At 38.3% G+C, this 27,908-nt stretch overlaps 1 protein-coding gene across 2 annotated transcripts in view; it reads right to left on the bottom strand.

Moving 5' to 3' along the window:
- wdr17 (WD repeat domain 17) overlaps positions 1-24,209 on the bottom strand; it is a 142,264-nt gene extending 118,055 nt beyond the window's left edge. For both annotated transcript variants that reach the window (XM_053502822.1, XM_053502823.1), the window contains exons 1-15: positions 24,087-24,209; positions 21,897-22,080; positions 16,378-16,608; positions 15,425-15,676; positions 14,795-14,917; positions 14,280-14,467; positions 13,994-14,162; positions 12,864-12,955; positions 12,555-12,637; positions 12,365-12,451; positions 10,296-10,460; positions 9,841-10,043; positions 9,583-9,732; positions 9,275-9,405; positions 9,068-9,193 (exon numbers count right to left, since the gene is read on the bottom strand). In XM_053502822.1, the coding sequence (XP_053358797.1) occupies positions 9,068-9,193; positions 9,275-9,405; positions 9,583-9,732; positions 9,841-10,043; positions 10,296-10,460; positions 12,365-12,451; positions 12,555-12,637; positions 12,864-12,955; positions 13,994-14,162; positions 14,280-14,467; positions 14,795-14,917; positions 15,425-15,676; positions 16,378-16,608; positions 21,897-22,080; positions 24,087-24,209 (2,307 nt within the window). The remainder of the gene's footprint in view (positions 1-9,067; positions 9,194-9,274; positions 9,406-9,582; positions 9,733-9,840; positions 10,044-10,295; positions 10,461-12,364; positions 12,452-12,554; positions 12,638-12,863; positions 12,956-13,993; positions 14,163-14,279; positions 14,468-14,794; positions 14,918-15,424; positions 15,677-16,377; positions 16,609-21,896; positions 22,081-24,086) is intronic.
- Between the last annotated feature and the right edge of the window lie 3,699 nt (positions 24,210-27,908).

The following is a 27,908-nucleotide window of genomic DNA, read 5'->3' as shown; positions in this document are numbered from 1 at the left end:
AAAATTAAGATATTGGATTAATTACATTCATAGTAATCAGGTGCTAAAAAAGATACAGTGATGAGAAAATGCAATATATGCAAGAGTAGAGTTCAGGTCTCAGGAAGTTAATAACAATAATTCCTTGCACAAATAAGCTATCAATTTAAAGTAATACACTGGCCTAGGGAAAAAAAAAGAATAAATATTACAACTCCATCTGTAATATACATTCACCTTATACATTGTTCGACTGTGACCATACCTAACTGCCATCTCTCCATCTCTTTTGTTCTCTCCGCTTCCGCTTTCTCTTCTCTCTCTCCCTCTCTTCTTTTTCCTCTACCTATCTCTCTGTCGAGCTATACATGTCGCTCCTGAGCTGCCAGTGATCCAGACCTCCTCTGCCCTCTGGACCTGTCTAACTCGTCCTGGAGTCCTGCTTCTGGTTGGAGATCTCATCACATGGATGCCCCCGTGTGGTCTGCCTGGGATGCGTGCGGTGATTGGGGATGGCTCCACTTTTCTATGAAGGTGGTCCTGTCCTCGACTGATGCAGACAGTTGTTCTCTGAGGTCCTCAATAGTTTAGGACTGGAATTTCTCACAGTCTACCTGAGCCTCCAGGAACAAACTGGACTTTAATCTTACACATCTCCTCTTATACTAAACTTCCAGTCTCGCATATTATTATGCAGATCAATCCCTGCTATCTGTTTTCACCCAGATGAGGATGGGTTCCCTGTTGAGTCTGGTTCCTCTCAAGGTTTCTTCCTATTACCATCTCAGGGAGTTTTTCCTTGCCACTGTCGCCTTCGTCCTCGGCTTGCTCATCAGGGACAATCATATCATTTTGATTCATACACATTCACATTTCATACAAACTTAATTCTTTTAATTGTGTAAAGCTGCTTTATGACAATGTAAATTGTTAAAAACGCTATACATATACAATTAAATTGAATTAATTCTGTAGAATTTTTTAATGAAATGGTATTAATTTCATTAAATATATATTATTAATTTTTATTTGTTACTGTGAAGTGCACGGAATGATGGTGTGAGTTTTAAATTGCACACTCATAAGCGAATGATTTTCAAGGTCGATTGTTTTCCATTTAAATTCAAATGAGCATATCATTGATTGCTATAAAATAAAGCCTATATATTACCTTGAGCTCTCAAATGCACCAGTAAAAAAAATCCAAAAACCATCTTGCTGTGTTCTATTACTCAACTTATATCACAATATTTTTTCGCAAATATCTTCAATGTACAGACATGCCAACTTGCCATGTTATATATAACATGTTATATATACAGTTATATATATATATACAGTTATATATATATATATATATACAGTATATATGTGTGTGTATGTGTGTGTGTGTGTGTGTATGTATACACTACTTACTATAAGTTAGGGATATTGTTATTTACATGAGTGCTTTTCCTATTTGCTCTGAATTTGAATGGAATAGGTAAAAGTTCCCTTTGATATTACTAATTATGTAAGAGAAAATACACCATTTTTATTAGTTTAATATTTATTACCCCAAAATTCCACCATTTGCCGCAATGACAGCTTGACAGCGATGTCTCACGCTCCTCACTAGCCTCATGATGTTGTTCTGAGGCAATGTGTTCAACTCTTTCATAAGTGCTACACGCAGTTCTGCCAGGTCACGTGAGGGTGGGGTACAATCATCCAGTCTCTGCTTCAAATGGTCCCAGAACTTCTCTATGGGGTTCAGGTCAGGGGACATTGATGGCCATACCATATGAGGCACTTCAACTTCCTGAAGTCGAATTATGACAATTCTGCCACGATGTGGTGGAGCATTATCATCCATGAACAGAAAGTTAGGGGGGTGCTGACGGAATTAGGGGATGATGACGGGTTCTATGATGTCTCTGAGGTAAGAATGAGCAGTGACTGAGCCATGTACAATAACCAAATCTGTTTTGGCTGACTGGTGATGACTGCCCAGATTGTTACACCTCCTTCACCAAAGAAAACCCTGGGGACCATGTTGACCTCAGCGTATCGCTCACCTCAGCTTTTCCAGCAACGCTGACCCGACACTTATCAGTGAAGTGGACGGTAGACCACTGCTGCATTGTCCATGTCACATGTTCTTGTGCCCACTGCAAACGTTCACGGCGATGTCTTGGTGTCAGTGGAGTCACCTGCAACAGTCGTCTGGCATTCAAGCCAAAGCGGTGGAGTCGGTTGTGAATGGTTTGTCAGGAAACTCTAGTACCCCTCGCATCTCGTAAACGAGCCTGCAGCTGTGTGGCAGTTGCATAAAGCTGTCTGAGTGCAGAGGTCCTTAGGTACTGGTCATCGTTGCGGTCTGTTACTCATGGGGCTTCACTTCTGGGTATGTCATGAACTCTGCCTGAAGTTCTGTGTCTTGATGCAAGTCTGCTGATGGCACTTTGAGACACACCAAGTTCACAAGCAACATCTAACCTGAAGGCGCGCCATGGCCAGGTGGCTTTGCTTATCTGTTAACTTGAAATAACTTACTGACAATACCACATGATGCCACATTGAAAAAGGTTGTCTTTTGGGATTGGCCCCAATATAAGGCACACATGTACACAATGAGACCATTACATGTGAAAAACACAAAATGAGGTGTGTACACCAAATATATGACATCAACTAAGTCTCTCACAATATCCCTAACTTATTGTGAGTAGTGTATACTATATATTTCTTTTTCCCCAAAAGAAGCAAGAAGTACTACAAAATGTAAGTACAATATATATATACTATATGTTCATGAGATGTTAGGGTCTAGTGCTTCTAGTGCTTCGCATGGTTTGTTTGAGTCACAATCTTGAAAAATACAAATGGCAAAATATCATATAAAATAGTTTTGGTTATATTTAAATGTTATATGATTTTACCAAAGAGTTTAATTATATCTCCTAATTAATTATTCAAAACAGAAATTATATATACATACACACACACAGTACAGGCCAAAAGCTTGAACAAACCTTCACTCATTCAATGTGTTTTCTTTATTTTCATGACTATTTACATTGGTAGATTCTCTGAAGGCATCAAAACTATGAATGAACACATGTACTTATGTACTTAACAAAACAAGGTGAAATAACTGAAAACATGTTTTATATTCTAGTTTCTTTAAAATAGACACCCTTCGCTCTGATTACTGCTTTGCACATTCTTGGCATTCTCTCGATAAGCTTCAAGAGGTAGTCAGCTGAAATAGTTTTCCAACAGTCTTGAAGAAGTTCCCCGAGGTGTTTAGCACTTATTGGCCCCTTTGCCTTCACTCTGCGATCCAGCTCACCCCAAACCATCTCGATTGGGTTCAGGTCCGGTGACTGTGGAGACCTTTTTTTTGTTACGTACATAACTCCACATGTGGTTCATGCATAGTTTTGATGCCTTCAGTGAGAATCTACCAATGTAAATGGTCATAAAAAAAAAAAGAAAACACATTGACGGATAAATGAGAAGGTGTGTCCAAACTTTTGGCCTGTACTGTATATTATATGTAAAAATGTAATATATATTCATTTTTACAGATACTAGTTTATTAAATGTAAAGTCAGTAGCTTTGAATAAGCATGTCCAGTATGTAAATTTCCCTTTTAGACCCAGGAGGAAGTCACGATGAGGACAAGAGAAAAAATAGACCAGCTGAAGCAGTCTGCATTCGGTCAGCTTCAGCTAAGACATCGTCTCAAGCTGCTGTATTGGTGTGCTAACGACCGCCTTGATTTTAACCAACATTTCTGTAACCTGTGAGTTATTTACTAGAGGGATTTAAACCTCCAAAAACTGACTACCATGTTTCTGTCGATATTGTGTCTTTCCCAAAGGAATCTGTCCTCAAAGCAAAAACATGAATGCTAACTGTGTCCCCAAGACCTGACTGCTTTTTCTGCCCTTTTTGGATGCTACTGTACAATGTCTTCAATGTGCAGTACTAGGAAGAGACCGTCAGTATCCTAGGGTTTATTTAAAGATTTGTACATAATAACAACAATCGAATAAATGACAATCTGTAACAGGTACATTTGTTGGTACACTGGTTTGATAAATAATGTACTTTTTTTGTGCTTAAAGATTCAGCTTGAGAATCAACCCAGAGTGGTTTACTGTAAATGCACATTCAAGTCACATGTCGACCCGAAATCTGAAATCAGAAAGTACCACCCTGAAGCCCCTCTTGCATCACTTATTAGAAATATTGACTGGCAGGACTACTGAAATACAACAAGAAGTGATTTTAGGAGGTCTCAGTTTTTCTAGGATTTAAAATGCCTGCCATCAAAGGTAAAAAATAAATAAACATATACGTATGCTTGAGTTCAGTTCTTTAGGTGTGCCGATCATCGAGTAGTTCCCTGCAAAGTGGTAAGCAGTTAAGCACAATTCCAAACCACAGGGACCAAAACTGCTTGAAAAGGGATTTAGATATATTTATTATCATTATTATCGAGGTCGGCATAATATTAATATAGCACATTTGTAATTCATGCAATATTTTACTTTAATTAAAAATCTATTTAATCTATAAATCCTACTATTATAAAGGCCAGTAAAAAACATAAAAACTGCACAATAACTTCTTTGTACATCTTGCAAATTAATTAAATAATTAAATTACAGGAATTTCAAATAGTTTCAACATTTTGCAACTGTATCAGTTTTTGTTTTAATATATTTTCAATATTTAATTTAAGGAGTGTGAAATTTCCACAATAGCAGTGACAGGTATCAGGTGATGACGTTATCTGGGTAACAACGTCTGCACTGATGACGTCTCAGGGATTTCCCAATGGAGAGATTTTGTACAGTTCACTTAACCGACATTCCTTGGACAGAAAACAGAGGGAGAAAGCACTCTTTAAATTCCACTGTGGAATGGAACACAGCTGAAGTTAGTCCCAGACATCAATTTCCAGTGAGCTTTTCACCATAGCCTTGTCAGCCGTCTTTACCTGGATCTGGTTTAATTTGATTAGTTTGTGAATAAATAGGCTTGGTCTCGGTTATGTCGCTTATATGTTGTTCTAGAACTTAGATATACCTTTTAGCAGTGATGGTGCCTTTCCAGATGTGTAAGCTGTCCATGCCACACGCACTCATGCAACCCCATACCATCAGAGATGCAGGCTTCTGAACTGAGTGCTGATAACAACTTGGGTTGTGCTTGTCCTGTTTAGTCCGGATGACAAGGTGTCCCAGTTTCCCAAAAATAACTTTAAATTTTAATTCGTCTGACCACAAAACACTTTTCTGAACAGGATTAAGGGCCTTGCTGAAGGGCCCAACAGGGGCAACTTAGTTATGTTAGGGTTTAAACCTGGGAAATTCCGGACCATAGTCACAGTTTTATTAACTAAGTTTTAGGCTGTGCTTTGAGAACTTTGCTATCTTCCCCTTTTTCCATTCCTCATTTATTGATCTTTAGTGTGTGAATGATATACAACTGTATTTGTTACATTACAGTGCTAACTCTAGCTAGCTAATGCATGCTAACCAGTTGCCTATTACAGGTTAAGCATGTAGCTGGTTATCATGGTACATATAATGTTTTTGGTTAGTTGGTTCATTAATTAATCAATTCATTCATTTCTTAATTTGTATTATATTCTGATTGATTCACTTCGAAAAATTTAAATAAGTACATTCTTTGTAATCTCTTTGTGAACAATAGCTTTAGCAGTCAGAAAAAATCCAGGTGTCACAAAAACAAGATAAGATAATCACAGGGTCAGTTATGATACAGTGCCTTTGAAGCAGATGGGGTTAATGGCCTGGCTCAGGGGCTCTACAGTGGCACCTTGGTGGTGCTGGGGCTTACACCCTTACAGTAAATGTCCTATTAGTAATACAAAGCTGTTACCATTTGAGGCACCAGTGCCCACCACTCATCAGAATCAGAATTATTAATGACAGGTGTACTGTATGATACGTAAGTTAACTGTCATATATTAACTGTTTAACATATTTGTTTTTTGCCATGATTTATGCCCTGTCTGCCTCGTGCTTTCACTTTTTCCCCACACTTTTTCCATGTGCTCATGTTTACCCTAGCCTGTCTGTATCCTTTCTCACGCCTCTGTTTCCGCCCCGTCTGCACACCTGCCTTTAATCCCCGTCTGATTACACCAGCATTTAAGCACGCGCTGTGCTGTCTATATGTGTGTGAAGCGCGCGCGCACACACACACACACACACACACACAGCTCCCACCCACCCACCCCCAACTCCTCTCAGCTTCGTGTAAGGCCTTCGCTGCCTTACACACAAACTCCGCTCTTTCGCGAAACACGAGAGAAGAGGAAAAATGGATCTTTACTCTTTATGAGACTGGGCTGTGCAAACACGCTAACAAACACAAAATTAAATATGTTTTCACACACACACAAACACTGACAAGTGTAGAGGAACTTAAGGAATCTGGATTTGGTCAGCGAAAGCTACAACACGGTCTCCCGCTGCTAAGATTGTTTATTTGCTACCTTGGTATTTATATGATCTTGCAATATAATCCTAAGATAGGTCACTTTGGTTCCTGCAGATTTTGGAATCGTCTAGAGGAAGATGGTTCTAGACTCCTTCCCAACGATGGCCTCCCGTATTATGAAATAGGCAGTCTAAACAGAGAAGGAGCACACAAACTCCCTTATTTTGTCCAGAAGAACAGAAATTTCGAAGATACAGTAGTAACTGTCACAATTGTGGGGCTTATGTCGGCGAGGCATAAAAACAGAGGCAAATGTGACGGGATGAATGTTCTTTTTAATAACAAATTAAAGCAAAACACTTGTAAAAACACTACAAAAATACAAAAAAGGTCTTTGGGCTCAAGGTGCCCTCTAGGAGTTAACCCTGACAGTAACACAAACCGAATTATATTTACAGTAGTCTCAAAAATGATGGCTCCACTGGTAAAGTTTATGTTATTGAACACAAGAATAAGTTTAGCTTCAATCCAGATGCCACATTCTGCATTGATATCAGCCTCCTCAAGACTCTCCATCATTTATATGTTTTTTTTTTCCCAATCTGAAAGAAATATCGCAAGACTGGGGCCCATAATGCCACATGTCTGGCTGTGGAGTCAACCTTGACAATCATAATGGTTTAAAAGCACATAATAAAGTGCCTACAGTACATAATGTACACAGAACGATCAACATGATTTGAATGTCAAGTTACCGCTGCATAATGGCCATGTTGGAAAACAAACCTGTACCTGCATGACATTGTGATTGAGAAAGCAAAAACAAGAAAGTTAAGAAAAGCACCAGAAAGAAGAAAAGAGCCCCTGTTGAGAAGTTGGCAGGTAAAGCTGAGCTTGTTGCTGCAAGACGTGAGACGTAATCGACCTACAACAGACCTGATGGCTGTTAGGTCTTCAATCAAGGTCATGTTCCATGATGTCTTTGGCTTTTTCTTCTCTTGATGTGGAATCCAGGCAGCCAGATAGGTCCAACACATTTATGAAGTACAGTTAGCCTAGAACCAAAAGACCCTGCCAACCACCTGTGGTATTCTTGACATCAACATCAGCCCCAAACTGAAGAAAAAGTCAGGCTATTTGTCAAATGGATCAAAAATGGAAAAGCTGCACGCAATGATTTCATCCATGTTAAAACACTGAAAGCTAACACTGCAGCCACGGTGATCACAGACCACTTCAGAAACATCCAGGAGAAAGACATAATTCCTCATGACTGGAACAAAGCCCTAATTGTTAAGATTTCAAAGATTTCCAAAGAATTCCAAGATTCCAAACTTAATCAATGAACCAACTGAAAAGAAGGAACAACAAGACAGCAAGTCAATCAGGTGAAGTACTGGTGACCTCTCCCTGATTGGCCTACGCATGCTTGTTCTACACGACGTAAAGTCGTTTACAGGCCAGAAGAAATAAGAATCACCTTCAGCGGCTGATCTGATCTGAAACTTCCAAAAACACTGTCACAGCATTTGATCTTTATGATCCATGTAGCTTTTGGTGATGTGTAATGTGGCTGATGTAAATATGTTACATTCATGGGCAACATTTAAACTTAGGTCAAAGTACACATACAAACAAATACAATTTTAAACTTTAGCAGAAAAGCTGAAAATGGAGAATAAACAAATCTGACAGATTGTTTTTTTAACACAAAACTGAGTCCATGAAAGTTTTGGATGTGTTAACGTTTTTCAGCACAGGCTCTGTTTTACTGAATAATCCACAACTTTTCATGAATATGTAAGACCTATGACACCTGGCTCAGGTGAAACCATGACGTCATAAAATATGTAGACCTTGTTCATGGTTATTACTTGTTCATGATAAATAAAATAAATAAATGGCCCTTAATGCCTCTCTAGTGTGTGGTTGAACATTTTTTTTTTCTATTTTGGTTTCAAATAAATAAATAATCACTATGTATTGAGTAATTAACCATATTGAACTTAGTAACATCATTAATAACATTATGACCAGCTGAAGTGAATAACAGTGATCAACTACACATCATTAACCTGGTGACCTGGGACCCAAGGCTCACCCATACCTCTGGGGACCAAAGTCCAGCCCATCCAGACCAATTCCTACAGAAAAGCCATAGAAAGATATTAGAACATCCAGTGTGTCACAGCCAGCTGCATATGGAGCTTAACAGGCAAAGACTTCAAGGATGTTGATGCATCCTCTCAATTCTCCAGATACCAATTTGATCAGGCACTCATGAAATCCGCTGGACAAACAAGTCTAATGCAAGTATAACCCACCCCACAACCCAAAGCACGCAAAGGATCCACTGCCAAGTTCCTGGTGCCAGAGACCAGAGCACACTTCCAGAGGTCATGTGTAGTCATTACCCAAGGGGTCAAAGCTTCCCGGGGGCAACTAATACAATACTGGGCTTAATGTTTTGCATTTTATTATTATTGCTGAATTTTTATTTGTGTCTTGAAAGCAATGAGTCTCATTTTACTTCCAGAAGAACTAGTTGAGTTTGGTCTGATAAAATCAGTAAGAGGGTGCAAAGCTAGACCTAGTAATGCTTTTTATTCCATCAGCTCTTACCGTTTTAAAGCGGACGAGGTGTTTCATGTGCATGATGCCCTGGCCGTAGTTCTGTGGCAGTAAGCTGTCATCTTGCCCCTTAATCACAGCCACCAGGTCCCATAGGTTATGGCTTCCTCCTGGAGGCTAAAAACACACACTTGTCATCTTTTCCTACAAATAGCATCGGCTGATACTGCAAAAGTGTGCAGGTTTGGTTTTACTGACCGAGAAGCATTCAGAGAACCAGCGCAGTTTCTTCATTCGCACCTCACTGGAAAGTTTGTCGAGTTCCTGCTTGATGTCTCTGGACACTTTACCACAGAGGAGAGGGGGAGCACCAGGAACCATCGCCCGATCTGTAATAAACAAGATCAGTGTCTCTCACTCAACATGTTAAACACTTAACAAGACGAGAGCTAAAAAGCTTCATAATGTCTGAAAATTAAAATAAAATATTCTTTGCTAATGCAAATCATTTTGCTTATTTTGAAACATAACCGATGTCCCTCTGACCCGGATCCTTAGATCCTCACCTGTGTTTCCGATGATGTCGTCCCAGCTGTGCTCGGTTAGGATATTGATGAGCAGCGGGGCGATCAGAGGGGTAAGTGACCACAGGCGCACAGTAGAGTCCCTGGAGCAGGACGCCATGGTGAACGGGCGACTTGGGTGGCACGTCAGACCTGACGTCAGTGTTACACACACACAGAGCAAATACTACAGCTGTTACTACTGACTTTTAGGCAGTACTGTAAATGTAAACCCAATGCTATAGGGACAGTGTGCAGTACCATAGACGTCGGCTCCATGGTCATAGACGGTGTCCAGACAGGTCCCATCCCTGGTGTCCCACACACGGATGGTGTAGTCCCAACTGCCTGAGGTGAGCAGGTAAGGTACCTCTGAGTTCCACATCAGACCACGTACTGGAGCTGTGTGTCCGCTCAGCACGTTAATGCAGGCGTCCTGCGTGTAGTCCCAAATACGCACCGTCCTGCGACATACACACACACACACACACACCCATAAATGAATACGAAAAATATTAATTATTTAAGAAAATAATTAGCTTTGACAGTGAATTAAACACTAACAGTGAAACAGTGAAAGCCTGTACACATGCACTGGTATATATTTAATTATAACAGAACAAAAACTTTATACAGTCACGCAAAATGCTCAGAGAATTTTTACTACCAACTTAAAATAACATTTTCCAGTGTAAATACGCTGGAAACGGAATTACCCGTCGTCTGAGCCGCTGCACAGGATTCCTTCTCTAAGAGGAGACCAGCGCACGTGGAACACTTTGGCCGTGTGTCCGGTAAACACCTTCAGCGGCTGATCTGAGCTCGTGGCCAAGTAGTAGACTCTTACGTTTTTATCCTCACATCCGGTCGCAATCATGTCTCTGAGACAGAGAGAGAGGAGGAGGATGAGACCAGAGGTTAAACCTGGTGATAATAATAGGTTTGGGTGATCTGACCTCAACCTCCTGATAAGGCTAATCTGTGTTCCTAAATTGTCCGTAGTGTGTGTACAGTATGTGTGTGTGCCCTGCGATCGATTGGCACCCTGTCCAGGGTGCACCGCCTTGTGCCCTACGTAAGTTTCCTGGTATAGGCTCCAGGCCCCCGCGACCCTGAATACAGGATAAAGAGATATAGATGATGAGTGAGTAAGTGAGTAAGTAAGTGAGTGAATGAGTGAGATCAAGTGAAGAATTATAAGGAGTGTTTAAAGTGATTTAAAGTGACATTAGAATCTGGAGGTACTCTGGTACATGCATTGACAATATATGATATAGGACATGAAACTGTATATACTGCTGTACAAAGGTTCCGCTTATAAAGGGTTAACCTATGACAAGCAAAGAAAACAACTAAGAAGACGTGAAATGACTAAATTAACTTAAGAACCCAATGCATTATTAAAGCCTTGAAGGATAGTGCTGAACCATCAACTTGGTGAAAAAAATTTACTTTAAAAGATTATAAATAAAGTTCACTAACAGTTAAATTTTAGTATAAAAATGACCAGGAGAAATGATAGCTAAAGTATGCTAAAGAGGGAAAGTAATAGTATTTCCATATGCAAACAACATGATGAAAACTTACAGTGGTTTTCATGTGGCCATATGAAAACCACTTGTTAGTGATACTTATATGGAAGTATAATAGTGCCAAAATTCTTCAAAACAAAATAGCAGGTTGAATTTTGAATTTTTCTGCATTGCAATTTAATCTGAATTGAAAAAAATTCCTAGAGCATTTACAACGTTTGAAATTTTTGCCACTGCAATTTATTGTGGTTGTATATTTCAAGTGAAAATGTAATCCAGGCATTTAAAATTCAATGCAAAAATATTCAAGTTACTAAACTGCAGTTCAAAAATATGTTCAAGTGTTAAAAATACAATCTTCATTATTTTTCAATCTTACAAATTCAGGTAGACAAAATTCAGGTAGACAAAATTCAGGTAATAAAATTCAGGTCTTCACATCCGGGATATCACAGGAAGAGCAGTGGAGAGCCGATTGCTGCTGTCCGTGCCGCAGTGTACTTTAAAGTGTGCTTTCTGCTCCCTGTGCAGTCTAATTCTCAGAAACTACTTACCGAACGGAACACAGCCCTCTTAACTAACAGGCTGGGTTGCCAGTTGCACAATAAACATTTAAAATGACCCCTCTGCCGTAAACGCTATAGTCAAAGCAAATCTCAGATATCCAGCAGCATTAGAGACAATAACAGTAAGACAGGTTATAGACTCCACACTGTATCTTACATACAGTCAGTATACACAGGGTAATGAGAACTGACCAGAGTTACTAGTGCAATGATGGACAAAAACTACAAGATATATAAAAAGGATATAAATAAAAAATATATAAATTACAATAAAAAAGAGAAATGGGGTTAATTGCAGTGCAGCCATAAATGTACAATTTTGCGACAGTGCGACAGGTATTTATGAGGCGCCGTTGTAACAGGCAGTTGTTTTAATATTAATAGTAGAGAGTTTGTTACACCGTACAGTATACAAAAAATATTAAATCAAACTTTTTAATCAATATAAAAGGCGCAATTTTTAACACGATATAAAATCCTGTCTAAAGGTGTGTGTCCTCAGCCCAAGGCACATAGTTTTCAGGCTACAGTATGTTTGTTTTTGCTACTAAAACTTTTGCATTACTCTATTAGGAGTACACCTTATAAAGTAAGAAATAAACATACCGGTATGTGAATAGCCAATTATTAGCTAGCTAGCCAGACCAACAAATAGACAGACACACAGACATTCCGAGAGACACTCACTTGTTATTCTGACTCCAGTCACACCCGAACACGGCTGCAGGGTGTTTATACTTATGCAGCAATTTACCATCGATGGTTCTGATGATACTGAAACCAATAAATAATAAAAGCAGTAATGAGGGATTAAAAAAATCTCATACCATCCATGAACAAATTCGAAAGACATTAATTAGAAAAACCAGACATTTACCAGAACCCGTCTCCACTGCACGTTGCAATGCGTTTGGAATCTTTATGGCTCCATGCGATGCAAAAGATACCGTTCTTCCCGTGCTGCAAACACACACACACACAAACAGAAAAATCCAAACAATAAGGTTCTATACCTAGCAATCAGTGTGTGTCACTTTCAGCTCCAAGGGTCATGGAGTCTGACCTGTTTCCTTCCTTTCCACAATATCAAACAGCACTTTATATATAGTGTAAATCTATAAACAACATTATATGCAGACACTGACTTTTATTGTCACTCATCTCACAGATATAATGTATGGTGTACCTCGTTAAATCTTGTGATCATTTTGCCCTTTTTTACATCCCAGATGAACGCTCCGTTTCTGGACGTGGCTCCGGCTATACAGTTCAGGTCTCCTTTGGGTAGCAGTGTGGAATAAACCAATGTCATAATTATAGACTAAATATAAACTCTGCACAAACTCCTAGATTTTAGCACAACAGGTTATTGCAAATACTAGCACTGAAGGTAATAATAATAATAAGAATAATAATAACTAGAGAGGTACATTTTCTGAAGAAGATGTGAGAGGTGCTTGCCGTGGCAAAACTCGGGCCTCTGGCCTTTCATAATGGCAGTCTACAGGATAAGTTGCTAAGGTGCTCTAAAGTGGTTGCTATTGCGTGGCTTGACAGCTTCACAATGATCCTAAAAGACTAATTGGTTGCCTGAGTAAAATTAGCTCACTAACATGTTAGCATATTATGATTAGCGTGTTGCTAGCATTATGCTAACTATAGTAGCATGTTGCTTGCATGATGCTAACATGATTAGCAGGTTGCTTGCATGATGCTAATATAATTAGAATGTTGTTAGCATTATGCTAACTATATTAGCATGTTGTTAGTATAATTCCAATGTGATTAGCAGGTTGCTTTTATGATGCTAACATGATCAGCATATTGCTAGCATTATGCTAACTATATTAGCATGTTGTTAGCATGATTCCAATGTAATTAGGATGTTGCTACCATGATTCCAATGTTATTAGCAAGTTGCTTGCATGATGCTTACATAATTATCAGGTTGCTAGCATGATGCTAATTAGACAGAGCCCACCCCCATGTCTCTATGACAATGGGCTCCACAGTTAGGTTCAGTTTTAAAGTGCAATGGACGTTACCACAGCAGGGAATGCAACTTCCTGTTTCAATAAGAAGTGCCTTCACCATAATATATCAATGGGGCAAATTCAGCACCTCTTGCACCCCAGGGGTACAACTTATACTCTCTTGCGGGGTATGTTCTGACAAATGTGGTAAAAATGGAAGAAAAAAAATTCTACAACATTCTCGCTAGTTGTTATTATTATGAATATTAGCTACTTTCAGCAAACAAATCTCCTAATTCTAAAGATGTCCTCATGTCTTAGTTTTACAGATGGTGTATCTCACCAGGAGCCCAGGAGAGAGAGTAGATGACTCCTTCGTTCCCGGGAGACGTGTACACCGCTGTCAAAGTGTTAATGTCCCACACTTTGATTGTTCCATCAAACGAGGCAGTAGCGAGCAGGTTTGGGTCATCAGGCTTGAACTTACAATCAAATATGGTCTCTACATGACCCTAAAAATTACACACACACACACACACACACACACACACACACAGCTACTGTATAACGCAGGTTTCTCAGTAAAATCAGACACTGATTTGTGTTAAATATTCGCCCTGTGCTTTTACCAGGTCTCGGAGAAAGTCCCATTTCTTCGCCCCCATGTCATAGAGGCCGACTCCTCCGTCCATGAAGCAGCAGACGGCGTGTCCAGGTGGCAGAGAGAACGCCTGGTTCTGTGAGAGAGTCGGAGGAGGAACTGCCTCGCTCGTAGATGACGTGTAGTGATTCTTGGACGGAGAGATTGAGCTGGAAACTAGAGACATAGAGGAAGAGATGAGTAAGAGTGCAAAGTTCTCTATCTCTAAATATAAATATAATTAAATATAATCCACTTCCAGTTGCACAAGGTTTCTATGGCAACTCTTAGTGGACTAAAACCAACTAGACTTTAGGCTGGACCCTAACTAAACAGGAATAGCATCATGTTCACTGCTAACTGCTAGCGTTGCATGTGTACTGTACAAAGACAAAGTACAGCTACACCTGGTTTCTACTGAATGTGTTCTCTTGATATGTAGCTTTAATTGAATTTTTTTTTTTTTTTTTTTCCATCCAGCACATGGAGGCAGACGAATCTGACCTTTCTTGGCTGGTGGAGAGTTTAACACATGGAGAGCGTGGAATCCTGTCTTCTTCAGTTTAAAATTGTCCAGTGGAGTCATCCTCGATACGTTCCACACTCTCAACACGCCCACCTGAGAGTCTTCACACACACAGCAAAACAGGAAAAATGCTTAAAAAAACAGCGTAAACAGATTGATGCCTGAGATATTTCCTTAAATCAGAAAAAAAACGTGGAGTGGAAGCCAATGGTAACTTGCTAGCCACCATTAGGTATTTTGCAACCTATTAGCTAAACTAGTTTACGAATGTTGCAGGTGAGTCAGATTTTAATTGGCTAAAGGTATTTGATTAGTTTTCCATATCAGCACCTCTCACCATGCATTGCCATTACTTACACAGTCACTAATAATGGACATACCACATAAAAACCACTAGTAAGGTGATGTACTTTATATTGTAAAAAAAATATATATTTTGGCACGGCATGCACGGATCCGCAATGTGTGACTTTCTTAAAAGCAAACAGACATCAGCCATAAAGACGGTGGTAAATGTTAGTAGTTGTGTAACGAGTGTTTGCAATAATGTGTCTTGTGACGTGCTAAGCCATCACTGGTGTGTGTGTACAGCTGAGACTCTCTCTTACCCCCTGTAATAAACATGCCCGGGGCAGTAGGCACCCACGCCAGGCACTGTACGGACGCGGCTGCGCTCGGTAAACTGAACGCCGTCACACACGACAGCGAATCAGAGTCGAGCAGCCTGATGCCGTTGTGCATGTTAGCTACCAGCAGGTAGTCGGTACTCAGAGGGTCCCACTCCAGAGCAGTAACCGGATCCTCCTCATCCGTTCCCTCCAGAGACTCCGGACGCAACACGTGCTTCTGATTCTTCGAGCCTAGACGGGACATTTACATCATCAGCCAGCACTTTGTCCACGGACTTTAAATAGCAAACCTGTTGTACTGGGGTTAAAGTACTAATCTCCTGAGATTTCATGAGTATAAATACAAATAGATTCTTAACTAACCATTCTTATATTGAGTGTCTTATTTGGAGTACTTATAAATAAATATTTAGAGTACTTATAAATTATGCATCTTTAAGGTATGCATACAGTGTAAAAGTCTTGACCCCCCCTGATTACTTCATATTAAATGAAATTAAACAATGCAGATTAAATTAAAGAAATGTAAACAAAATGTTTTATTCTCACAGGCTGCAAAGTGCATAAAGATTGCAATTTAAAAAATGTCTATGTAACAACGTCAGCAGCAATCTCATTCCCCCTCTCATTTGTTCCAACCACTCAGCATCACCAGAATAGTATTCACCGGCCTGATCATCTATCTTCATCTGCATCTGTTTCTCACTGTTTCATGTCTTAAGTTGGATATTATTTATGACAAAACGTGTTTCAGTATGCCTGAAGAATTATTTCTCAAATACAAGAAAAAGTCTGACAGGGGGGTGGCATTACTTTTGCACAGTACTGTATATAATGCTACTAAATTGCAACTAGTGTAAATGTTACCTAAAGATTATGTCAGAACATATAGGCATGTTTAAAGACCAGATTGTAAGGTGATTATCACAGACCTGGCTGAAAGATGGACAGACTCCCGTCCGTGTGCCCGAACACCACTTTGCCCTTTTTTATCGGATGCCAGCGGAACAGGCAGATATCCGACAGGAAGCTGTGAGCCTCTTTGTGTACGGTGACGCCCGCGTCCGGTCCTGAAACAACCCACACGTACAGAGGGCCGCGGTGCGAGACGAACGCTACGCTGTCACCAGTGTTCCAGCACCAGCTTATTGAGGCAGGAATACCTGCAACGACCCGGACAAGATGGTTATAATAACACGTATATGCATATTTATATTTTTTGTATGTGACAAATAAAATTTGAATTTGAATTTGATTACAAGTACATTATACAACATACAGGCAATATACTACTGTATATATAAAAGTAATACTAACTACAGTGGGAGCCACGTCAAACAGCCGCTTGGAGCATGATAGGTCCATGACAGGACCGTGACAGGACCATGATCGATCCGTGCACGGAATGTGATCCCCCGCGATGACGTAGTTAACGATGCCCCGCCCCATAAACGCCCCCATGCGCTTTCTAAAAAGATGGTTGCAATGCTGTATAATTCCGCCAGATGGAGCATTGACTGCTTCAGTTAACTGCAGTGTCCAAGCAGCCGGTTACTATATTTGATATATATTTATAACATAACTTACGTCAACATAGTTTCATAAAAAGATGATGTGGTAAAAAAGAGGGATAAAAAACGATTCATAAAACAGATTTAAATCACTCAATACACAACCCATGATGCTTATGCTATTTTTAATTAATGATTAAATTAATTAATAAAACTACTTATTGCAATATTTTTTACGACATCCTTAATAATACTTAAAGACACGGTAACATCTGTAATTTATCTATACCGGTCGTTGTAGGTACGGAATACAATGCGGGCTATGTACAGTATTTTACATTACGGTGTTTTTATCTATTTCCGTTTAATACACTGGTAGATAATATTTTGCTGCAAAGTAACGCTTAAAATTTAACTCATGCTTGAGTTTGTTTTCGTTATATTTTTGATGTTTTCGCTGATGTTTTTTTTCGCTGATAGTCAAAAATTGGCAAAACAAATCGATTAATAACGCATAATATCTGGAACAAATATCTGTCCATACGGATCAGTATGTCTTTAGTCATTTAACCAGCATAACGTCCCCCATTAAAGATCTGATGGGACATTAATCACTTATCACTACAGTGAATAGATGCGGCAGCAGAGACAGATTAAATCCCCATAAACATTCACACCTGAACACAATAGTAACAGAACTAAACAGTTCCAGAGGGTCAGCGCCTGTTGTCAGGACAGTAATCACCTACAGGATACCACTGTAATTTTTACTGCTTATATATTTTTTGCCATAGTTTCATTTGGTTTTACGCGATTTCATGTTTTATTTGTTTGTGTGTTCGTGTGTGTGTGTGTGTGTGTGTGAGAGAGAGAGAGAGAGAGAGAGAGAGAGAGAGAGAGAGAGAGAGAGCGTGCGCGGGAGAGGGCTTATACTGTGATTTATTCAAGGTTACTAAAGACTGGCTTACTAATACTAATAAAAATATTTCAATGTAACCCATGGGTCTCAATCACAAAATCAGCCAACGCTGTAAACAGCTGACAAGACAAATTATATAGGCTACTCTGAAACGTTAATTTGAACATTAAAAAAATATATATATATATATATATATATATATATATATATATATATATATATATATATATATATATATATTACGGGGCTTCTCAGTCTTTCGTTAATTTTACTACTGACTCGAAACCAATGTGGCTTATTAAAGATGCACTGTTTTATTGGACATGGCTGTTTTGTAATGTTATGCAGAATAAACTCTGTCTACGGTTCGAATATACTGTGAACGTCTCAAAGTCACGTCTCTAGATCCGTCTGCAGTAATGTTATCGTGGTGTAAATTATTAACGTATAGATGTATTTCACTTGCAGACAAAATAGTCTAGTAACGAAAGTAACGAATTCGTCACTACTCTTCTCTTACGCAGCACGGCTAAAAAGATAATAAAAATGACACCAATCCTGCCATGATGCTACCCTGTCCATACACAACACTGGCTGGGGAGATGAACTCAGACTTTACAAAACTTACTATTATGTCATGAGATGAAATTAAGCTAGGATGAAGAGAACAGAAGTGAACTCTCCTCTGTGTAATATCTAAGTAGAGTGTAACTGGGGCAGCCACAAAATGCCCCCCGTGTAACTCTGATTAGGAAAAGCTCACAGACACCAAACCTGCAGCACTTTGGTGTAATTTTTATTATCTTTTTAGCTGTGCTGCATGAGAGAAGAGTAGTGACAAATTCGTTACTTTTAATAACTTGATGTTTGATTGAATATTATATAATTTCCAAGTTTGATAGTGTCGATTTTAGAGTGCATTACGTGCGATGCGAAAAGGAAGTAAATAAACACGTAGCAATGCAAAGAGGACAGAGCTGCGAAATATTTAAGCAATATAAATTCAACAAAGTGTGATCATAATGGTTGTTGTTGCTGCTGTTTAGGTAATTGGTTCCATCGTGTTACTGAACGCAACTGTGTTCACAAAACCGAGCGGAGGGAAAGAAAAAACACTCGCTAACGCGTTTGAATGAAAAGGGGCGGCGGCTTTTCTTTGAAGATAGCGATTCCGTGGCAGGGGGGTATAACACACCTCTGAACGTCCTTTGTCTTGTAAATGATTATATTCGTTCACCTTCCAATCCCCCACAGCGCACACACTGTTGCTATGTCTGTTGGAGCACTTGGTTATACACAGCACCTTAATGTATGAAACACTTACTTCCTGGTTTGTTTTATTTTAAATATTGCTTATTACCTTTTCCCGCAAAATAAACATTAAACATAAACAACATGTTATCATTGTGTAAATTAACATATTGGTGTCTTTTAATTAAGGACAAAAACAGACCCTGCGCTTGTGTTTAGGACTGATGCTGAACAGCTGTGTTCTTAGGTTTAATCAACGATTTACAAGACAACAGTTAAAGCGTTTGTGGATGAGAGGTGTGTGTGTGTGTGTGTGCGCGCGCGCTCCTGCATTTCTCCGTTGGTTTAACACAAACATTTGGGCAGAGACAAGTAAGTCTGAAGTACCCCTCCCCCCGCCAAACACACACACACACAGAGCAATTAGCACCATGTCACAGTCAGTATTCTCCACTGAGGTTTCTTACCTTCCAAGTTTGTCTTTGCTCTTTTAATGGATTCTTAAAACCCCCCAAAACATTATACTGAGAAAAAAAATGATTATGGGTCACAAACACAAACTAGCACAGATACATATGATCAAGTGTTTAACTGTTGTTTTCATTCGTTTCTATAACCAGTAATAATAATAATAATAATAATAATAATAATTATTATTATTATTATCATTATTATTAGCCTAACTCTTTGACTATTTAAAACAACGTCGGGTCCCATTTTTTGCACATTGAAGTTGTTGGTTTAAGTAAATGTATTTTTAAATACACAAACAATCCCCCAACAATTAAAACACGCACACATGACTTTAAAAATAAAATTTATTCTTTCAAAACTAGTCAAAAGTAAAAGTAAAAACAAATAATTTGTATAAAACAGGTGAAAACATGTTTAATTTTTGCTTAAAGGTCATTAAAATACCCGGATAACACCAGCTGCTTATCAGTCTCTATCTGGTTCTTTTATATTAAAATATCATTTTTTAAAAATATTAAAGATGGAACTGTTTAATTCTTTGTTTCCCCCCTAAAGTATTAGACGTTTTGCAATTCTATGTTCAGAATATACAGTAAACCTGACCAAACATCATTCTAAAGCTGTTGCACTGTGACGTCATCCCTCCTACAGCTCCCTTTAACAGCTTGTTCAGGCTCCTCCAGTAGCTCCAAAAGGCCAACCGTCATCCGTCTGACCCCCCAGTCCTCCACAGCGGAGCCCTGATTAAAGACAACAGGAGAATTTAGTGAAGACAAAGATAAATAAACTTTACAGAATATCTAGTTGTAATAAATATAAAAGATATTAGTAAACCTACACCACAGAGTGTGTAAAATACTGTTTTGGGGAATTCTGGAATGTAAATAAACTGGGATAACTTTAACCATTGAACTTTGTTAGTGTTAACCCCGGTCTGTCTGTATTATCGTCTGCATTAAATTAAAATGCGCTTTTCATACAAATAAGTTAGGCGATATAACACTCGTATATATTAGTTAATCTCTGAAGCCAAACTATAACTACCCGAGTACTGAAGCCCCCCTCACCTCCTCCCACACACACCTCCCCCCACACAAACACACACACACACCTGCCCCCCCCCACTCCTTAACTGATAAACACTTCAGAGTTTTTATCCATCTCGGTAACTAAGCGCTCGCGCTACCGCGAAAAGTCACGGCCAAATTGAGAAAAATATAAACCGGGTTATGAGCGTTTAGCTCGCGAGCTCCTGTACATCTATCCTCAGCTTGTGTCCTTCATGAACTGCATCACATTATATTCACAGATATAACCTGCAGATTAACTCTTACCCGAAGAATAAATAAATGCTGAATTAATCCAGACAACACGCGGTCAGATTCTAAAGGCATTTTTATAGAGCACAAACACTCTTCATCCGGTAGTGCAGCTTTTGTAATAGGGACATTAATAGTATTTTCGAAGCTTTAGTGTCTTTTCTAGTTAAAGAGGAGTGACATTGTGAGTTTGTGACACTGACAGTAAGCTGTAATGTTAACTCCAGACCTGGTAAACAGATCATTAAGTTATCCAAAGTCACATCTGACCGTTGCTGGTGCTGCCAGTGATTTTCAAAACGGCCGGTAAAAAAACTAAACTGGAAAATAAACTGTAAACTAATCCCAAACAAATTTTATAAATAAAAACACCACTTACCTTTACTTAGTCCATTAAGCCGCCATCTTCATCTCTAGTGCAGTTTGGCAGCGTCAGTTCGGTGGGGGTGGGTTGGTAAAATCACGTGATTGCAACTCAGCGCAACTAAATTGCTGGCTTGTGTTAACGGGTCCTTGAGAACGAAGCGCCATCTAGTGGTGGAACCAGGTAAATGCATAAATAGGGCTTGAATGGGCGTGTTTACTGTGAAATCTTGACACGCCTTTCTCGAAGGAAAAGGAGGGGGGATTACGGCGTGCATAAGGCAGCCGTACGCCATTCGTACGCCATTCACACTTCCGCGGCTATTTGGCGTGGCTCCATCTGTAATTAAGAAGTTACAACCGACAGGATGTAAAGAATGCCATGATGCAGTGAAGTGAATTCAGATCAATTTTCTCAATCTATTACTATGGTATTAATATGGTAATTACTGGATAAGCTAGCTGTGTTCAAAAAGTGTCTCTCAGTGAGATTACTTTATCTGCTATCTACTTCTGTGATATGTGCAGTATCTCTGTAAAAGCAATAATATATTATAAGCCCAAAAAGTTTAAGTAGATAAGTGTGCAGTGTGGGTTTATAGTGCGTTTGTTGCCTTTGGTGTTGTCCAGCCGAGCCACGACTTTCTGCTCGGCTACGTTCCAGATGATCAGCAGGTTATCTGCGCTGGCGCTGGCGAACACGTCGGCGTTGTGTGGACACCAGGAGATGGCCGTGATCGTCTTCTTGTGCTCGGACATGATGGCACGGAGCTTGAACTCATTGTATCTGTGGTCCAGCTTAAACCACAGCGGCACACTTTTAATTTTATTGCAGTAATATAATGGAGCAAGTACAACTGAATGAATGAACTCTTTAAGATTGTACAAAACCTTTAAACCATTGGTCTTTATTGATAAATTATAGATATAGGATATGATTTGGAACATCAGAACAAATAACATATAAAAATATACAGTACAGTACAGTATCTTTTCTGTTTCTTTAACATATTTTTAGCTTTAGTTTCTATGCTAAGTGTAGTTCATTGCTTATGTGGTTGACACAACTAAGCCAATATGCACAACCTTAAAAAAAAACAAAAAAAACATACACAGCAACTATACTTAGTTAAAATAAAAAAGAACAAAAACAAAACAAAAAATCTTAAAATATACTGTATGATTAAATGTGATTTTTTTTTAATTAAAGATTTCCACTAATAAAATCATGAACAAAAAGCAACCGGACAAGACCAGGACTCTTTTACTTTTCCTTATAGTGATTTATCTTAATTAAATTAATTCAGATATAATGTCAGGTACTTGCAGATAAAATAGGGATCTGTCTCTCCTGATCTAATACTGTGTTCAAGTTTTTGTTCTACAAAAACTGACCACACAGTTTGTAAAGAAAATCTTTAAGATACTCAGGGCTTGAAGTGGGGAACAACCTGATCAGGGTGCCAATCCATCGCAGGGCACACATGCAAATGAACACATACTACGGGCAATATGGAAATGCCAACCAGCCTCATCTGCATGACTTTGGACTGTGGGAAGAGACCAGAGAAACATAGCATATACTATATGCTTGGTGGGTTTCGACTGGGTACTCCGGTCTCTTCCCACAGTGGATTTCTGCCCTAATTGTGTCAACTGTATAAGCAATGGCTTGAGATACACATAGTATATAACATGCAAATTTCACACTCAAAGACCAGAGGCAGGAATCAAACCCTGATGCAGGGGGTATATGGCCACATTGCTAAGCACTACACCACTGTGCTAATTCTCATTTTTTTTAAATATCTAATTCAATTTAATGATGTAGATTAAATGAAAGAAATGGGTACACATATTTTACTGCAACAGGCTGCAAAGTGACCTAAAGATACAATTTAAAATGTAGTGGAATGTAATGTAACAACATCAGCAGCAATCTCATTTCCCCTTTCGTCTGTTTTAACCACTCAGCATCAGCATCAGCCTGATTATCTGTTATCATCTGAACCTGTTTCTTGCACTTGTTCACTGCCATAAGTTGGACGTTTTTTAAATGATTCGTGGGTCTGTGTGGCTTAACAAACAAAAAACAGTCTTTAAAAAAAGGTCAGGTACTGGGACTGGACTGCAAATGAGAGACAAAAATCAGACAAAATTGAGGGCAAGTCCTTTAAGAACCATGGAGAACTATTCCTCAAGACTACATTAAGAATGCAAGAAAGTCTGGCTCTTTGTGTACCCCATATAGCACATCGAAAAGTTCATCCGCAGTCTAGAGTAGAACATTGGAAAATATTTGATTAATAAAACTCATTATTATTCTTACCCCTGTATTTATTTATTTAATCTCATAGTGTCCTGATGTTGGTATTCTTGTCCCCATAAAAGCTGTTTGAACTTTTCTATGAACTAAATAATTTATTATTATCTGCTAAGAGACTTTCTGAACGCACTGTATAATAAATCAATAATCAATATTGTTAGCTAGCTTGTTAAAAAAAACTTTTCATCTATAACATAGATATTCAGCTGTTATCGTTCTTTTTTTCTTTGTCAAACATTTTGAAAATTAAATACATGACCAAAATCAGATTCCCATTTCCAAATTAAGTTTAATTCAGTATAAACATAACTGTAATTCCTATGTGGCTGGAAAGCTACACGATTACGTTCACAACTTGGTAAAGCAGAGCATCGATTAGCTTAACCTTGCCTATTCCTAAACCTTACTTCTCCCTGACACTGGGAACTGTTCCACCTAAAGTATGATATGAATAAGGTTTTCTTTTCCCAGTCTTTACCTGGTAGACGTATATAGCAAGTGTAGCGCAGTAAGCGAACCTGTCTCCACTTGCTGCACAGACATCTTTATTCCAGGGCTGACATCCAGCCGCTAGCAGTCCCACCTGCTTCACCTGAGACATCTTTACCTGGAAACAAACAAGCACAACAGGGTCACCTTAAAAGTTCTACAACTATACAACCAAAAACAGGAAAAAAAAACAAGATGTGTAGTTGTTACAGCAGAAACATTCAGCGTAGTAATCTGGTAAAGAAGAATGTAGTTAAACAATCATGTTCGAACGTTAGTATCCCCCAAATTTCTCCACAATGCTGCAAGAGACTAATAAAGTCATAAAGGAAATGATTACTTTATTCACTACTGTTGCTTAAAATTTATGTCACGGTAAAATAAGCTTATATAGTGTAATTCGTCTAAGGTTGTATTTGGCTACTTCTGAGACCTGCTATGATCAAATGGTTTAATAAATAACCCAACATATAATTAAAAGAGGGGGTACCAACTTATAATCAATCAAATATTTTGAGGTGTGGTAATATGTGCTCACCTTGTATTTTGATTTCATTTTTAGTGGCAGAACACATACACCCTATTTTAGAAGCTGCGATGTAATAAAGTGATCCTCGGACCCAACCTGTGAATTCGCTTTTGTTTTGTGTGAAAGAAAAACTTGTAACCATCTTAAAAATGATAAAAAAAAACATCACTCAATAATAAAAACTTGGAAGGAAGTAGAAAGGACAGTTGTTGTCTCTGGTGACGCTCTGTGCTTTAGGTAGCGAGTATGGCTAGCTGGGATTGCTTTGCTGAGCGTATGATGTGTAAATCGAGCAAACAATTTGCACAGCGATAATGTACGTATATGGTGCTGGTGGTCAACGCAACACTAGAGGGCATAAGAGAAACTACAAGAGACTTTTGATTGCCCCGCCCACATTTATTTCTGATACACGAAATTAGCTATCAGCTGGAAGTGAAAAAAAGGCTTAATAGTTCTGTGTGTGTGTGTATGTCTTTGTAAGTGGCCTGCTAAGATTTGAATCAAAACTCAAAACAGTCAAGTGGATGTAGCTAAAATATAATGGACAAGAATCTCTGCACTACGTCTGCAACGTAACAACATCCAATGCTAGCATAGCCTTCCTGGCTAAGTGCTGATCATCAGCTTCAAACCAGACGTTGAAATGGATGAAAGAAATAGTACACACTCATCTTTTATTCTGTCTCCCAGTCTGCCTTTCGTTGTCTGTCTGACTGTCTGTCTGTCTGTCTGTCTGTTTGATATTAATCCGGAGCTGCATAACCTCCTACCTCCATGCTGTCGTCTGTCCTGCAGAACCAGCTGAGTGTCTCCATGTGTCCGTGATCTCTCTCTCTTTCTCACTCTCTCTCACACACACACACACACACACACACACACACACACACACACACACACACACACACGTGAAGCTGATGCTTTTATTGAAGAAAACAAGAGAAAAGGTGTGAATGGATACTCTTATATATGAGTGTATGGAGAGATAGATAGATAGAGAGAGAGAGAGAGAGAGAGAGAGAGACGTGTCTCTTGTCCCTGTCGGTAGCCAGGCAACAGTGGACCACCTTCATTAACATTTAACATGAGGTGCCTACAGTATAAGTTCTCTCAAACCTTAAACCCTAGTCTTAATTTTATACATGTAGTCTGTACACACACACACACACACACACACACACACACACACACACACCATCTCTGTGCTGATCTTTACACTCTCTTTAAAAAAAAAATCACCCAAATAACAAAAAAACACTATAACACGACACCACATGAACATCTATAACTGCAGCTCGTCAGATCAGTGCAGCTGCAAATTCAAATTGTATTCGTCACATAAACAGTCATACACAGTACGATATGTAGTGAAATACTTATACAACTGCTTGATAAAAGATTATCAATAAGAAATAAATTATGAAATAAAATAATAAATAAAATATTTTTTTTAAACTTCAGCTATAGAAGATAAGAACAAAACATTTTAAAAACTGTACTAATATATAAAAAATATTAAAAGTGTGTGTGTGTGTGTTCTTAAAAACATCTGGATCATCAACACATTTATGCATATTTGCACACTTCCTGGACATTTCTATTTAAATTCTATTTCAATTTCCACAACCAAAGTTTTTAATATTTTATATATTTGTACATAGCACACATGGTTGCAAGTGCAAAAATTTGGGACTGGGTACAAAATATTTGTATGTGCTCTACCTCTTTACTGTTACACACACACACACACACACACACACACACACACACACACACAGTCTCTTCTTCTATTCATCTTCTTCTTCTATTCATTCTATACATTTCATTTTCTGTATATTCCACATTGGTATGGGTGACACTGCCCTCTTGTGCACATGCTTGTAGGAACACACACACACACACACACAGTTTCCTCTCCTATTTATGAAATAAGATCACTGTCAAAAATATTCGTGCGTAAAAAAAGATTTGTGTGTAATTCTGTCGGCCACGAAAGCTTACAGATACAAAATTTTGTGTGTTTGTTACAATACAACTCTGAAATATACATATATATTTATATATAATTTACAGACACAAAACTCGTTTTTATAACTCTGTTTCACGGACAATTGCGAAATTACACCCACAAATGCTTTTTTTTTTTATTAATGCCAAGAACAAAGTACAATAAAAATAATTTTACATAAAAAGAGGTAATAAAATATACAAATCACCATTGGTATACAGAGTAAAGATTAAGTAAATAAATAAAAAATACAACAATAAATAATAAAATAAAACAGAGTAGAAGCTCTAAAATAAATCAAAAAGACGAAAAATATTTACTGTTTTAAGTGCTTTAAGATTCTTTGATGATGAAATGGTTTGGATATACTGTTGAACCTCTTTTTTTTTTTTTTTTAAAAAAAGGATTTTGCCGAGAGAATTTAAAGCGATGAATATGAAATTTAGCTAGAAATAATAGTAAGTTAATAATTAAATATTCCTTAGTTTTATCTTTTTGTATATCAAAGAAGCCAAACAGTACATCTGTAAACAGCAAAGAGAAACCCTGGAGCACATTGTGATTGATAACATTGGAGAATTCAATCCAAAAAAATTGTGTGTGAGGACAATCGCAGAAAATATGCGTATCGGTTTCATTGGTGTCACCACAAAAAGAGCAACTTGTATCTATATCCGATTTAAACCTTATTAAAAACTCTTTAGCTGGGTAAAATCTGTGTAATAGTTTAAATGAGATTTCTCTAACCTTGTTAGTTATTATATATTTCGAAGACAGAGACCATACTTTTTTCCCATCAATATGTTCAACAAAATTCTTCCAATAAGACATCACAAATGTAGTTGTTACAAGTTCCTTTTGAAAGAGCGATCTAATCTTATAATTACGTGATGAAGGATGTGACAAAAAGCATAGTTTTACTACTGGGAATTCTAAAGGGCCCAGAGAAATAGATGAAGTGCTGGTTGATATTACAGAGTCTCTTAAAAGCATAATAGCTCCTTTAGAAACAGCGTCCATGACAATGGAGAATTCTTTGGGAGTTACTGGAAAATCAAACTTACATAAGAACTCTTCATAACTTAAAATAAGACCCTCTGAGTTTAATAACTGGGAAACAATCAAAATGTTTTTCTCAAACCAATTATTAAAAAATAGAGATTTTCTCTTATATACAATGTCTTGATTGTTCCAACTGAAATACCGATGAGGAGAAAAGTTATGTTTAAAAATTAAAGACCATGCAAGTAATGCCTGTTTATGGAATTTAAATA

The sequence above is a fragment of the Clarias gariepinus genome, chromosome 8, assembly GCF_024256425.1.
Source record: "Clarias gariepinus isolate MV-2021 ecotype Netherlands chromosome 8, CGAR_prim_01v2, whole genome shotgun sequence".
NCBI lineage: Eukaryota > Metazoa > Chordata > Actinopteri > Siluriformes > Clariidae > Clarias > Clarias gariepinus.
The sequence above is the reverse complement of the archived record's forward strand: the minus strand, read 5'-3'. Positions and strand labels throughout refer to the sequence as shown.